Source organism: Thunnus thynnus, chromosome 14 (assembly GCF_963924715.1).
Source record: "Thunnus thynnus chromosome 14, fThuThy2.1, whole genome shotgun sequence".
Lineage (NCBI taxonomy): Eukaryota > Metazoa > Chordata > Actinopteri > Scombriformes > Scombridae > Thunnus > Thunnus thynnus.
Genome location: NC_089530.1, coordinates 15,695,319 through 15,710,082, shown reverse-complemented (window position 1 = coordinate 15,710,082; position 14,764 = coordinate 15,695,319). Strand labels below are relative to the sequence as shown.

Below are 14,764 nucleotides of genomic sequence, written 5' to 3'. Positions count from 1 at the left end.
AGAACAAGCAAATTTCTGGCATTTGCTTTTATGACTAAAATGATCATTCACTTATCAAAATAGTTGCTGATAAATTGTCGAGCTATTGGTCAAGCTATCAATCAACTAATCGATTAGTCAGCTAATCTTGCAACTAGCAAACAAATAGAGCTGCAACGATTAGTCGATTAACAGAAAATAAATCACCAACTATTTTGATAATTGATTAATCCTTTTGAGTCATTTTTTAAGAAAAAAATATCCAAATTCTCTGATTCCAGCTCTCCAAATATGAATATTTTCTGTTTTCTCAAGTCTTCTTTGATAGTAAATTTAATATCTTTGACATTTGACATTTTAGGACCTCACCTTAGGCTTTGGGAAACACAATGGCCAAGATTTTTCAGAATCTTCGGACATTTTAAAGACTAATTAATTGATTATTCGAGAAAATAATCGTCAGATTGATCGATAATGAAAATAATCATTAGTTGCAGCCTTACTAACAAATGACAAAACTGCTTCCCTACCCCATCCACTCCAACTTTAGTAGTTTACTGTCAAATACGAGCAGAGTGAGACATCTTACTTTTCTCTTACTTTTCACACTACTCAGGTTGATACCTTTCATGTAAATTGAATTTGTCCCGGAATGTCTTGTCGACTAACTGAATGATGTCAGCCTGGATTAAGCTTTTTATAACAGTTTTTATTTGCTGGATGTGGGTGAAAACGGTACAGTTTCATGATTCACACACCGGGCAGGTTGGGACGATGATGGGGGTGTTTGTTTTGTGCTCCGGCGCGAGGCGGAGCTTGAATTCCAAAGTGGAATGAATTTCCTCCCTCTACGTCACTCTGGGATAGGCTGCGAGCTAGCGAGCAACGCTGTCAGTCAACGGGGTTTCGGGCTGATTACCTACGCGTCCTCGGGTAGGTAAAACACAGAAAACATCGAATAATTCCCTCATAATTTTATAGATTTCTTTGTTTGTGTTTTTCTCGTTAATCTTGAGTTTTTTGTAGTAGTTCCTCGCGCTTGCAATGAGCCGTTACAAAGTTGTAAGCGATGCTCTCACAACTACAACGGAAACTTTTGTCGTGAAGGCCTTGTTATTTGTTGCAACAGGTTCCCGATACGGGATCACAACAATCATGTTTTTTTTTTTTTTTTAAATATTGGTTGAATTCATGAAACAAAGATGTGCTGTGTTTTTTTCTTTTAATGCAGGACGGGACCCCTAAGCAGGAGAAAGTCGCCTTGCCCATTGCGGGTTTAGGCTCTGGGATTAAAGTGCTCGCCAGTCCCACTGCTTTCGTCGAAACTGCCAGCGGGGATTCATGCTGTGTTGGCTAGCTAAATGCGGTACGAAGCTAAAATGATGCCGGTGAGTTTATGTTTTATTCACTTAACTATAAGTTTCAACGTTGTCCCATAGCTAAATATTAATATGTCGACATGTATATATATCGCCGCACAGACCCTGCAGTGTCACCGCTGTGTTTACCTGAACATTTAAATTGACGTGGCAAGTTAAAGCGGCGGCTACTCTGTGCCATTACATTATTCCCATGGCAGCCCTAGGCTTCTGTTGTGAAGTTTATTAGGTTTGACAGCTGTGTGTGTGATCTCTACTTACGGTTATAAGTCACGTCATTTATTTACTTTCTGAGATATTCCCGGCAAACACGGCTGTCTTCCTTGGAAGCTAGTCAAAATCGTCCAAATGCGTCATCTATCTATTCCATGCCGGGATAATTAATATTTACCTGACAATGTTGTCCATAACTTAACTGTATATGAATCCTTAATTGATTATTTGCCAACTGATTAATTAATCGGCGACTGTTTTGATAATCAGTTAATCGTTTTGAGTCATTAAAGGAAAAAAAGTCCAAATTATTTGATTCCAGCTTATTTTCTGCTCTTTCTTTTGTCTTTTATGACAGTAAGCTGAGTATCTTTGGGTTGTTGATTGTTGTGGACAAAAAGTAGACATTGGAGGAAGTCACCTTGGGCTCTGGGAGACAGTGATCGACTTTTTCCCCCACTTTCTAACATTTTATAGACCAAACAACTAATCAATTAATCGAGAAAATAATTGACAGATTAATCAATAATGAAAATAGTCGTTAGTTGCAGCCTTAATATGAATTCACACTATCAGATCACTCCATTAAGTAAAAGGCTTTGTTAGTGTTTACACATACATTCTGCACACACACACACACACACACACACACACAACAAGCAGAGGGTACTTGCCAAGTCTGGCTGGCACTACGCTAACCTCAGCTCTGGACCCCTGCCATGTCATCATCATCATCATCATCATCATCAGAGGTCTATTGCTTTTGCTGCAATGCAAGGCTCTATTTCTCAGCACATATGTGACAGTAGTTGGACAGTGGTCTGTGTGAGTGTGCTCATTGTAGAAAAATAAGATCTTTTTTTTCAGCATTATTTAAATACTTCTTGGGTTACCCTTCAAAATTTCCTATAACCTTGGGCTGACGACATCATATTGTCTGTTTTGTTAAACCAACAGCCTTAAAGGACAGGTTCACATAGCTTAGGTCTGTCTTAATACAACCATCAGGTGCCCATATGAACACTCACCGAGATTTTCCTCGCTGTAATCATTCCTCCTGTTCATACTGTCTGTTAAAAGATCCCCTTCAAAAATGTGCTTTCAATGTAAGTGACGGGGGCCAAAATCCTCTGTGTGTCCACACAGTCATCTTGTGCAAAAATGCATTTAAAAGTTTATCCGAAGCTTATATGATGCTTCAGCAGTCTGAGTTAGTCATATCAAGTGGATATCTGCCACATTTACAGTCTTTTTAGCATCAAATCCCCTCTTTGTGTTTCCCTGTTGAGCTGTGGTGGAAGTATAGTAACAAAAAGATGGACTTTGGCACTAAAAAGACTGTAACGTAGAAAGATATCTATTTGATTTGACTCATTTGAACGGCTGAAGCTTCATATTAGCTTCAGATAAACTTTTAAATACATTTTTGCACAGAAGGAGGCTTGTGATGTAGGCTCCCATCACCTACATTGTAAGGAATGAAGGAATCTTCTAATGGCCAGTATGAACAGGAGGAACGATTATGATAAGAAAAAACAATTTCAATGGTCATTTGGACACCTGTTATCCAAATAGCTATTTTTTTCTGTTGGCTGGCTAATTAGTTAATCTATTGATCATTTTAGCACTAGTGGTGCTTCACTACTAGTTGCCAGGTGATGCAGTTAATTATGAAAATGGAATGCAGTGTTTTTCTTTACCATCTCAGGTTAACTTTAGGTCACATGTCTTTGGTTAACAAGTAGCCTACGTAAAGTCACAATCTCTACAGCACAGTTACACCTTGTTTACAATGATGTTTAATGACTAGTAGGAAATCTAATGTAATTCTGTGTGTAAGTGTGGTGGTAATGTTGCCCTTCTTTGCTCAGACCTGTGCTTCCAGTTAAACGGCTTGGTCACTGAATTAATCATCTTAGCACTAGAGATAGGGTTGTATTTGGATGACTCCTGTCTGGTGCGTGACCTCAGTCTGCTACTCCCACACGGCCATTTGTTATCATCAAGCCCGCCTGTGGGGACACCAATATAAATTGTCACCCTTACATGTTTTCAATCAAGATCTATTTCTTTATAGGCCTCATTAGACCTCGGTAATTGCCACCTTTTACCCCAATTCTGTCACTGGAGAATATATATGTGTGTGTGTGTTTTGGTGTGTTTGAATGAGATACAGCTTCTGGTGTTCGCCTGATAAACACAAAATGGCCTCTATATAGCCGTGTCTGATGTGAGGTATTGTCTTAGAAATTACAACCACAGCCCGTGACCCTGCTTGTACAGGCCAGGGGCTCGGGGGTAGTGGGAATGGTGTCGTAATTGCTGGCTGGGATGGTAAATAGGGGGTCACTGTTTTCTGAACACAATGAGCTGCAGGGACTCTTTAGCTGCACGTTGTAGAGAGCACATTGTGTGTGTGTGCCTGTGCTGTGGCAGCACCCTGATAAGAGATGCACACCCTTTATTGAACCATAGCACAGTATAACTCATATACCTCCCTGATTTACCGTCTCTCCATGTCTATTTAAACCAGTTTTTGTTCTGCAGACTCTTATTGATGCAACATACAGGCTAGAATTCTTTGCTGGTTTATTATGTAGCACATATTTTAGTTAAGTTTCTAACAACATTTTTGTGTTTGATTAACATCATTCAGGGAATAGTTTCTGCATGATTTTGAATTTTTAATGTCAAAGGCACAAATCCTATATCACTTCCTCATTCCTCTCCCATGACAAGAGTTGCTTGCTGTGGAGATTTTCAAGTAGATAAACTTTTGTGTGCCTGACCTGCATGATTTAGGTTTTACATTCTTTGACTGAACATATTTGTAGCTTCTTTTTTTTTGCTGTTGCACCACAACAATTTCCCTGTTGCTAGACTATATGACGGTGTTATGACGGTGGGAAAATGAGGTGATGCACTGCGAAGCCTGATTTTGCTGTCTGTGTCAACAGAAACCCGAGTAGGCTTTCTCTGCGGCCACCACAGGCTTTGTGTTTACTCTGTGAGAGAGTACGTAGTGGTTACGTAAGCAGACCGTCACATCATTGGTAGCCAGGGACATTCAAGGGCAATGTTTTGACTTTTATCTGAAGAAGAAGAGTTGTCAGGATGATTATATTGGCTGAAAAGAGTGTAAATACAGTAGTGCCAACCAAGGAAGCTGTTTATCTATGCAAGGTCTTCATACCATTAAGTACTTTAACATTTTATTCACAAGGCTGAATCAGTCATCACAGGGCAGAGCAGGAAATTTTTGATGAGGTAAAAAGGAAGAACTCATTAACGGCTGAAAGCTTAGCCAAGCCTTTTATCCACAATTGATGATTTTTTTTTTTAAGGAAGCCAAATCATTTTCTTGAATGCATACTCTCAGACTGTGCAGCTCACTAATGCCACAGTCCAGCATCACATTAGCCTGGTTTCAGAGAGGAAGCTCACCAGAGTCACCTGAGCAGGTATCGGCTTACCTACCTTAGAATACTGAGTGACCTGCATTACTCAGTATTGTATCTGTGAGGTGAAAAGCTGAATTACACATTTAAGTGGTACAGTTCCAGAAAGACCCTCCCCCTTTCACACAGTGAGGACATTGTAACAGCATTGTCTGAGGAAACACTAGTCTAGCCATGGGGAACAGGGAGGACATGGTTCAGAAATGTACCCAGGGTGGTCTGGGAATCAGCTTTCTAGGAAACTCATGGCCCTGTTTTGACTAAATAGTCCCAGGAACTAAGTCAGAAATCAACAGTCCCTGTTCCACCGCATATGAAGAGCCAGGAAGTTTAGGTAAATTCAACAGATAACTGAAATCAATGGCTTTTTTTAGACTAAATATTTTGCATGTGACAAGATAACAACACAGTTAAATTGTTCTTTATAATTTACTGCTGTATGACTGTTATGTTTGAATGGATGTTCTTCTGCTTTATCACTAAAAGTTCTGATGTTGATGCTGCTGCGTGAGTAAAACCCCTGGCCTAGGGACTTTTTGGGGACTTTTTGGGGAGACTGAAACTATTGCAGTGAAGCCATATTTAGACCCTGGTAAAAGTTTGGTTAATGTTCTTGAATCCCAACATTTCCCAGAAAAGCACTATCATACTTTGCCTCCTCCAGTCAACCACTCTTCTGCTTCTCTGATGTCTCTTTTGCATATGGCAGATTAAACGCCACAATGACATCATTCTTCTTTTTTTTTTTTTTTTTTTAGCAATCCAGTTAGCATCTGCGACATTTTTAATCGCTAGCTCTTGGCTTTTAGCTTGCCTCATGAGATAAGAGTTGATAAAAGATTTTTTTGCATACATTAAAATACATACAATCCATACAACACACAGCTGTTTTAACAATTCTATTTAATGCTTCAGTTTTCAGTCATTTATTTATATAGCTCTTTTAGGTAATTCAAATCTGTGTCTATTATCTGTAATATTTGAAGAAAACTAAAAATAGGTCTTGGCTGTTAAGCTTTTACATTTTCCTGTGGTCTGTTGTTACTCTGAATGACTTCACCCAGCCGTCAAGATGAATTGGAAAAAAAAAAGGATAAATCCTCTCCATTCAGCTTAATTTTGACTTCCACTTCCCTTATCTCCCAGATAAGTAGGAACTGTCTCACCATGTAGACCAGGAATGGCAGAGTATTGCAAGAGCACAGTTTATGAAGTGATAGGCTGAGTACTGCAGTGCAGACAGAGAGAGGAGCTTGTCCTGAACGAAGAGTCACAACTCGCTGCAGCTTCTGTGTGTTGTAATAACTGCATGTTTTTTCTGTTTTTTTTTTCTACACGTTGCAGCTGAATGAGTCTTCTGCGCGCTCTGATTCCCTCTGCGTTCTGCTGTTTCTTACCCCCTGACCTTTTCTCCCTCGCCCCCTCATCCCCCTAATGCAGTAATAGAGAAAGAGAGAGAGAGAGTGAAAGAGAGATGAAGAGGAATAATGCATAAAGCCATTAGGGAGTTTTCTGCTGCCTTGCCTTTTTGAAGGACTGCTATGTTGGAACTGTGTCAACTCTCGAAAGTGTGGCAGGGAGAAGCGAGATGCACACCGAGGAAGATGCTGCTGCAGTGTCTTACAAACTTGCTGTAATCAGATTCAGAGGTGACTCCCTCAACAAGACCCAGTTGAGTCATTCGCTTACCACAGCGATATCTGTAATTGAAAGTGCGTGTGTGTGTAGACAGAAGGCCCAGCAACCCAAAGGTAAGACCCCTCAGGCATGGTCAAGGATATGGCCCCTATTATCTTCTGCTGCTGTCACCCTGCCTCACACGGTCTGCTTTCCCAGTTGTCCCAGTTCTCCCGCAGGCGTTAGATCAGATGTTGTGTATCTGTGGCAGTCAATCTTATTGCATTATATCAAGCCTGTCTGACACCCCTGCTTATTTGCTCTGACTACATCCATGCCCCTCCAAGGCTGGGAAATAGTCAGAACTTGCTCTGATATTTATAAACTATAGATAGAGGTGTGTTTTGTTTAGGCACAGTATTCATTTACTCTCAGATATTGTACTATTGTATCTTTGGATTATACTGCTTATTACCTTAATTGTTACAACTATATAATTGGGCTTCACTTGTCAATCCAACACACCCTCAAATGATGCAGTTTATTCATGTGTGTGACTGTGTCTCACTTTAACAAAGTCTTACCTACTGAGATAATTAGCATAATTAATTTTAATATTCGTGTTTTAATTTATACTGACTGTACTTATGTATTCACTCTTTTATTAGCAGGAGGTTGTAATCAGGTGTACTTGGGACCATAATGACAGTGTAATCTGCACTGGTTTATAGGTTCTCTGTTTGACATTAAACAGTCTGAAGGGTCATTACACCGCACTGGTAGCCACAATGTGCAACTTTTACGGTGAATGATTCAAATCAACAGCAGGCGTCTGTACAACCAACCACAACAGGTTCAGTGCTGGAACGGTTACTTGAGGGGTAGATTGACAAAAAATTAATAATTCTTACAACTGAATAATTATGTCAAGTTATTTCAAAACATTTTGTGGTTACAACTTATAAAATATGAGTATTTCCTTTATTTTGTACCATATTAAATTGACTACATTTGGGTCTTTTGAATCTTAGCTGTTTTAATTCTAAGTGCAATTTGAGGTGTGAATTTGTATTTTTTTGTCGACATTTTTATATTCTGAACAATAACTAAATTATCAACATAAATAAGCTGAATGTATGTAATGAAAACATCTTGTCACAGAAGTTTGAACCATGCTGTCTAAGAAAAAATGACACATTAGCAAATTTCAGCTTTAAAAGAGAAAAACTTTACGGACAAAAACAAAGTGTGGTACTCGTATTGTAAGAACTGGTTTGAGTTGAAAAATATGGGACCGTCAGTCAGGATATCTAATTGGTTCTTTAACATCAAGTAAGATAATGAATCATCTCTGACGTTGTCGCTGGTGGTTTTAGTCGTGTTGATGTCAAATCTCTGTGGCAGGACGGGCTCCCATTTGCTAGTTGTCCTGATGTTTTGGAGTGATTCCATTACAGTACAATCCCTCGAGATTTGTCTATTCTTGGACACAGGAAACTGCAGTGGCAGACAGTTTTGATCACTCTTAACTCAATATGCGACAAATTGCATTTGGACAATGATCTTGAGAGACTCGCGCTGTGGAATTGACCTTCACAAAGTGAGAGTGGGGTTGCAAGGAGGGACACATGGATTGATATGCTGTTTGGCTTGACGTCAACATATGAGCGCTCTTCTTTTTAATTTTCCTCTGCATTAAGATAAAAGTTATCTGCCAACTGCTCTGTTTATGTGCACCACTCTTTTACTACAGTGCACATGTACGTTATCAGAATGATCAGTGGGAGTGCCGCACACACGACAACACAGCATTCCTTCCTGTAATTGGTTGCGGCTACAGTGTTGATTTTTAAACCTCAAGTCATCTCAGCGTCCCCTGTCTAAACAACTGGAGAGGCTTGAAAAGCCTGTTCCCTCCGGCCTGCAATCAATGGCATCTACTTCAGGGGCCCTTAGGCTTTAATCGGAGAAGGGATCCAAATTACACAGTAAAGGGCCAAATCAGCATCTTATGTAGGGTTTATAGCTGCTGTCTTTAGTATATTTTGCACAGAATAGCCCACACCTTCCTACAGGCACTGTATCTAAACTTTATACAGGACAAAAACAAAGACAAAGAAGCCCGTTTCCCTACAATAACCCAGAACAATTGTTACAGTATATCTCTTTGTTTTTTCCTGTTTCTCTTTCGCAACCTCTCAACCCTTTTTCAGCACAGCAGGTCAAGTAAACGCTGCCAGCTGCAGTCACTCTCTTCCTTTTTAGATGTGCTCTTATTACAGTGTCTTCTGTCTGAGGGTTTGATGTTACAGCCTTTCATCTCTGAGAGACACACACCCCTATGTGCGTTATTTTGTCTGTAACAGAGGGTCTTAAGTGCATTCTGCTGACCCCCAAGACTGTGTAGGTTTTTGTTCTACCCAGGTCACTACAATACCTAATTTTATGGATTCAAAGACCTTAAACCAGGTGCTGAACAGTGAAATATACTCATGAGAATGAGCACCTGCATAGTTGGGCTTTCTCTTCAACTTAAGGCCTGTAGCCTTGCCGCAGGCCATTGAATTTAAGCTTACTATTGTAACACTGAGCCAGTAGTCTGGTGAAAAGCTATATTTTTATATAGCGGATTAACTTAATCCCCGAGATATAGCCTCAATGACCTAGCCTTATAGCTGCTCTGCTTTGAGAATATCTACAGTGCAGGCTGCTGCGTAAACGGCCACATTTCTTTGCACTGGCTGTAATTGTCAGTTTGCAATTTTGAGCTGTCACATCAGTCCCTGACCTAGGGAGAGGGCTCCGCACAAGCTTTGACTTAACTGATGCTGTGATGCATTTTGAAATTTATCACTATAATAGTGAACCACCACAGCAGCAGTAGCAGCCGGTCCCCTCTCTCCTTCCCCTGGGCGATCTCTTTGTTCTATCTCAGGTAGGAGGAAAGTGCACTTCAGCAGATGCTTCTGTCACCCACTCTGATAGGCGTAAGACAAGTGTTACCCATTTTTGTCACACATTGTCATATTAAATTCAAATTGGTACCGTTCACTTCTCCGGTTCTGTAAGGCCACCTAATGCATTCTTGTTAGGTATTGTGCTTTGAAACAGGCTTATCAGGTTGGTATTGAGCTGTTTAATTTTACTCGCTGTTGTATCTATGAATATTTAATGAACTCTCACGTTGTTTGGCAGAGTAGAAACCGGGAGTAAGGAGTCAGGGCTCCTCACCTCACCTGTCACTTTAGGTAGACAACTGCAGGCAATCTTTTCCCCCTTAATCAGGATAGCTCTGGTCTGCAGTAGGGCTGGGCAGTATGGTGCAAATTAAAATGTTATAATAATTAGAAGACTTTTTTTCTGAAATTGATTGAAGTTCAAACTGGACCTTTCATTTTCTGACATCCTTTCTCAAGTATATAAGAAATATTTTTTTTGGAAAAGCTGGACTCATAATTAATAATAATAATAATAATCCACCAGCCAAATGGCCAGTGAATGTTCAAATTTTACCAGCCACTCAATAGATCACCAATGTTTTTTTGGCTGGTGAGTGAAGCAAATCTACCAGCCACTTGCATATTTTACTAGCATTTGACTGGTGGCTGGTGCTAATTTCGTGACCTGATAATGTGGAATCCTATTTATCATATTAATTGTTTCCTGTGTGTATGCAAAGATGTATGAAAATTGGCCTGATTAGCTTATTTCATTATGTATTTAAAACACGTGTGCAATATACTAACCCATAAGCAGTGACCGCATGCATTAGGTGGATGAAGGTCAGCAGTAAATGCTAACTCATCTAGATGGAAGCTTTGGACTGGCTAGCTGTGGCCCTGGATCATTAACTTTAGTGCTGAGAAGAATTGGCTTTCAGTGTAGACATAGCCACCACCCCCAAAGACTCCAGTCCCCTCCCATCAGTGTTTCTGTCTCCTCACTCTCTTTCACTCCCACTCTCTCCCAGCCTCCAACCCCCCCTCGCTCTGTTGTCTCTCTTTCACTCTCCAAATATTAACAGGGTCATTTGAATGTCCTACATTGCTGGGAAGTTGTGATGATGTCAGCTGCTCTGCGTAGATCTCTGAATGGCTGTTTTGGAATCCTCTACTAAAGGGAGATACGTGAAAATGACCCCAGCTGAGGGTTTCTTTTAGTTACTGGCTCTGACAGTGTCATTCATTGTGGTAACTTATTTCAGTTTAGCTCACAACTACATACCACAAACACTACAACCTTTCTGATTAGCTGATAGGAGGATACGTCTTGTTTTTGACTTTGTTCTCTTGGGTGGTCTTCCACCACAGAGTTATTAGGTCTTTCATGGGCAGTGATGAAGACAGTCTGTTCACAGCTTCCTGTACTGTAGATTACTGACAAGGATGAGTCACCGCTACTGATTTGCTCTATTGATGGGGATCTTTCATTTACATCCCCACGGAACAAACCAGTTGAGTCATGCCCTCTGAGTCAGACCATCACCCCTTACTTCCTTCCCGTTCCCCTCATCACAGCGTCAAACAAACCTGGTCCGGTTGTGTATCGTTTCTATGGAGATTGTCCAGAGGAAACATGTCACCTGCCCACTCACTCAGGAAGTTTCATTTGAAGAGGAAAAGGGAAATAAAGCCACTTATCTTAAAGCTGTTGCACTTTTGCTCAGTTCACCCCGCAGTTCAAAAGCAACACAAATACTTTTGTTTCTGCAGCTGCTCTGCATGTTCTCGCCCCCTTTCCAAGCCCTTTGTGTCTGTGACCCTGCTGACCTGATGTTCCCACCATGCCCCTGTAGGCACAGCCATTCACGGCAGCCTACTGAGAATAGAAAAATCTGACAGTCTAACCTGGGGGTTTCAGACAATGAGAGAGGAAAAACAATACTATCCTAACAATTATATGCTTTCCAGGTTATTCTAGTTCTTTGGCTGCTGCTGCTTATCCATTGCAGCAACCACTGAAGTCACTGTGAATACTTTACATTGTCTGCCAAAATCCGGAGCTGAAACAAACGGTTCAATAAGTCAGGTCCTGGCACGCCCTAGGGCACTCATGTTATAATATTGGTTTTATTACGGCCTTATCAAAGCTCCAGCTTCTAACGTGTGGTCAGATTACAGCTGGAAGCATAGTACGACACGACCCTAAAAGCCTCTTAAGCATACATCTGTTTATGACTACAGACAGACTACGTTTTTCACTTTCATTGCTACAGTCAGTGTTTGTATAGGTTTTAAAGCATCACGCAGGCAGAAGATGACATTAAATTCCCAGACTTGTATTTGTAAATTGACTGTCACGGCCATAGTTTGACATTCTTTTATTAGACTGGACTCCTGATGCCTGTTATAGCTATAAAAATAAATAATATCCTATATAAATATTGATTTGAAACTTTCTTGAACAATGTTTGTCAGCAGTACACTAGCTGTCATAGTTTCAGTTTTGAACGTTAAAGACGCTTGCTGTTAGACAGCTCAACTTTCTGCTCAGTTTCAGTGTGTTTATTTTTTGCTGCAGTAACTGAAGACTTCCACATTCCACTTCTATCAGTGACAGCTTCATTGAGATAGTCCGTTTCTCTTTAGTCGTAAGCCAGGCTCAACCATGTGTCAGTCACACAGACTTACAAATTCGGCTTCTCCAGAGGTCTCCAGTTCTGCTTCTTCAGAGTGCTTGGCAGGGATATTTTTGTGTGTGTGTGTGTGTGTGTGTGTGTTGGGATTGAGAGATCTCTCACGGTGGTGACAGCCGTAGTTGGTGAAATGGAATTCTGGGAGCTGGCCTCTGATTTCTGTGTTGACATAGAGGAATGAGGGTTGGGACACTGATACTGCTTTCAGCAAAGCGCACATGTCAACGCATGCACGCACGCCCACACACACAGACACACACATACACACACACACAGACACACACATCAAACCATAAGAAGACTAGAAGAGTGCATTCAGTAGCGTGCAGATCTCCACTAGGTGTGTCAGGGTACAACAAATCCAAACTTCTCAATTTAAACACAGTTATTTATTTAGAACATTTTGTTTGAACATACCACACAAAATAAAACCCCTCCCTACCTCCCTCTCCCCTCCCAAACACAGAAGAATTAAATCTCATTCAGTTGTCCCACCCGGTTTCCCTTACAGTCAAGATGGCGATGAACAAGAAAAACAGGGATTTATTCACCTTGTGCTGTGCTTAACTTTAGTGGATCATAACATATCAGGTATGGAATTAATCTGCAGATGCTCCAGTTGAAGATGAGACCAAACTTTTCTATGGATGTCAGTTTTTGAGCCACGACAAAGGTCAAAATGTGGCCTGTAGCAGACTTGTTTTTAGCCTAGCCAGTTGCCGGAAATGCCTTCCGCTGCAGTTGTTGATTACTTGTGGCCCCAACCAGCCGGTTAAGAGGAGCAAGGATTCAGCAGTCAATTGTGGTATAAAACACGTTATAAAATAGGTTTTTTCAATGATTGTGAATCACTGCAACCATGAGAGGACACACACGATAAAACATAATAAGACAACAATTCCAGAGAATTACAGCATTCATTCTGCTTCCACCACCAGGATCCTCCATCTTGTGTTGTTATTTAACCGTCTAACTTGTCCTGCCATCTGCTTTTCTCTTTCCTCAGATGTTCCTGACAGTATACCTCAGTAACAATGACCAGCATTTTACTGAGGTTCCCGTTACCCCGGAGACGCTGTGCCGGGACGTGGTGGAGTTGTGCAAGGAGCCAGGGGAGACGGACTGCCACCTGTCTGAGATGTGGCGCGGATCTGGTGAGTGACTGTGCCAGTTTACTCGGTGTTATCTGTATCCATCTACTCATCATTGAAAACAGGAGATTTTCCGTCACGTGCTGTTTTGTTTGTGGAACATGTCTGTATCCCAAGGGACAGGAGTATCTTGTACAGACACTTTGTGTTCTTCCTTTAATTAGAGGGAAATGGCTTCTCTGAAGTAGACCATATATGGAGATTAGCCGTGTGGTCAACTGCTTGGTAATTTCTTTTTGAAGGGCTTATCTCCTTTGGTTCTGAAATGCAAATGAAGTAGAGCCCATAATCCCTGTAACAAACACAACCACCCAGACATCTCCCACATCTCTCAGGTGGGAGGGAGGGTTTGAGATTTCATGCCTTCCCCCATTTTCCCCATCTCTCAGAGTCAGGAAGTATTCAAAATCAGAACTCAAGGAGCCAGGGTGCGTAACTGTTTCCATGGTGATGCTGCTATAAGAGCGAAGAAAGTGCCAATTATTGTGTTTGAGTACTTCCACAAGTAGCCTGAAAGGAGACTGCTAACTGCTGAAAAGATTGTCTCACTATGCAGCCATTTCTCACTGCAGGCCATTGCTGTCTCTCCTTGAAAACACATCAGTGACATTGTGCATCAAGTTTAGATTCAAGCTAATGATAATCTGTACATTACAGTACTTACTGATTTGTTTTGCAGTCCTGTCGTTATAATAGATTGGCTTCATTGACCTCTACTTGACTGTAACGTGTCAGTCCATTTATGTAATGAAATGGTCTTATGCAGGTTGGAGAAAATGTCTCAGGAATGGATGATGAGTTTTTTGGCTCAGTACCAGCCACAATAATTGACATCACAATCACAGTTGTTTTCCTTGAGGTCATTGCTCAGAGAGATCAACCAGCTGCAGATGATGCTGAGGAAATGAACCTCTTTTCAGTGTAGGCCGGCAGTGTCAGGCTACTGGTTGGACAGGATTCACAAAGCAAACCTCACACGCACACTTGACCTACATTGGTATTGTCACATGTTCTAATCTTGCCGACTTAATATAATTAAAAACGTTAAATATTCATTTTATGGGTGTGTTTTTACCCCAGCCCTGAGCCCTAAGGTGTTATTATGTATTACATCTGCAGAGCGAGCTGTAGGTGATGGGGAGAGGATGCTGGATGTGCTCCAACGATGGGGACAACACAGGGCAGAGGTGCGCTTCTTTCTGCGTCACAACCGAGCCCCTAGCAGGGAGTCGGGTAAGTGTTCATTTACATGCACACGCACACACACACACCCCGACCCACGCATGCAACAGATAATGAAACACAAGTGAGGGTTTACTTCTCTCACATAAG

The 14,764-nt window shown here is 41.1% G+C and overlaps 1 protein-coding gene across 5 annotated transcripts in view; it reads left to right on the top strand.

Moving 5' to 3' along the window:
• The first annotated feature begins 811 nt into the window (after positions 1-811).
• Positions 812-14,764, top strand: part of tp53bp2a (tumor protein p53 binding protein, 2a) — a 33,840-nt gene continuing 19,887 nt past the window's right edge. For all 5 annotated transcript variants that reach the window (XM_067610165.1, XM_067610167.1, XM_067610164.1 and 2 more), the window contains exons 1-4: positions 812-912; positions 1,211-1,367; positions 13,288-13,435; positions 14,552-14,665. In XM_067610165.1, the coding sequence (XP_067466266.1) occupies positions 1,341-1,367; positions 13,288-13,435; positions 14,552-14,665 (289 nt within the window). In that variant the 5' untranslated portion in view covers positions 812-912; positions 1,211-1,340. The remainder of the gene's footprint in view (positions 913-1,210; positions 1,368-13,287; positions 13,436-14,551; positions 14,666-14,764) is intronic.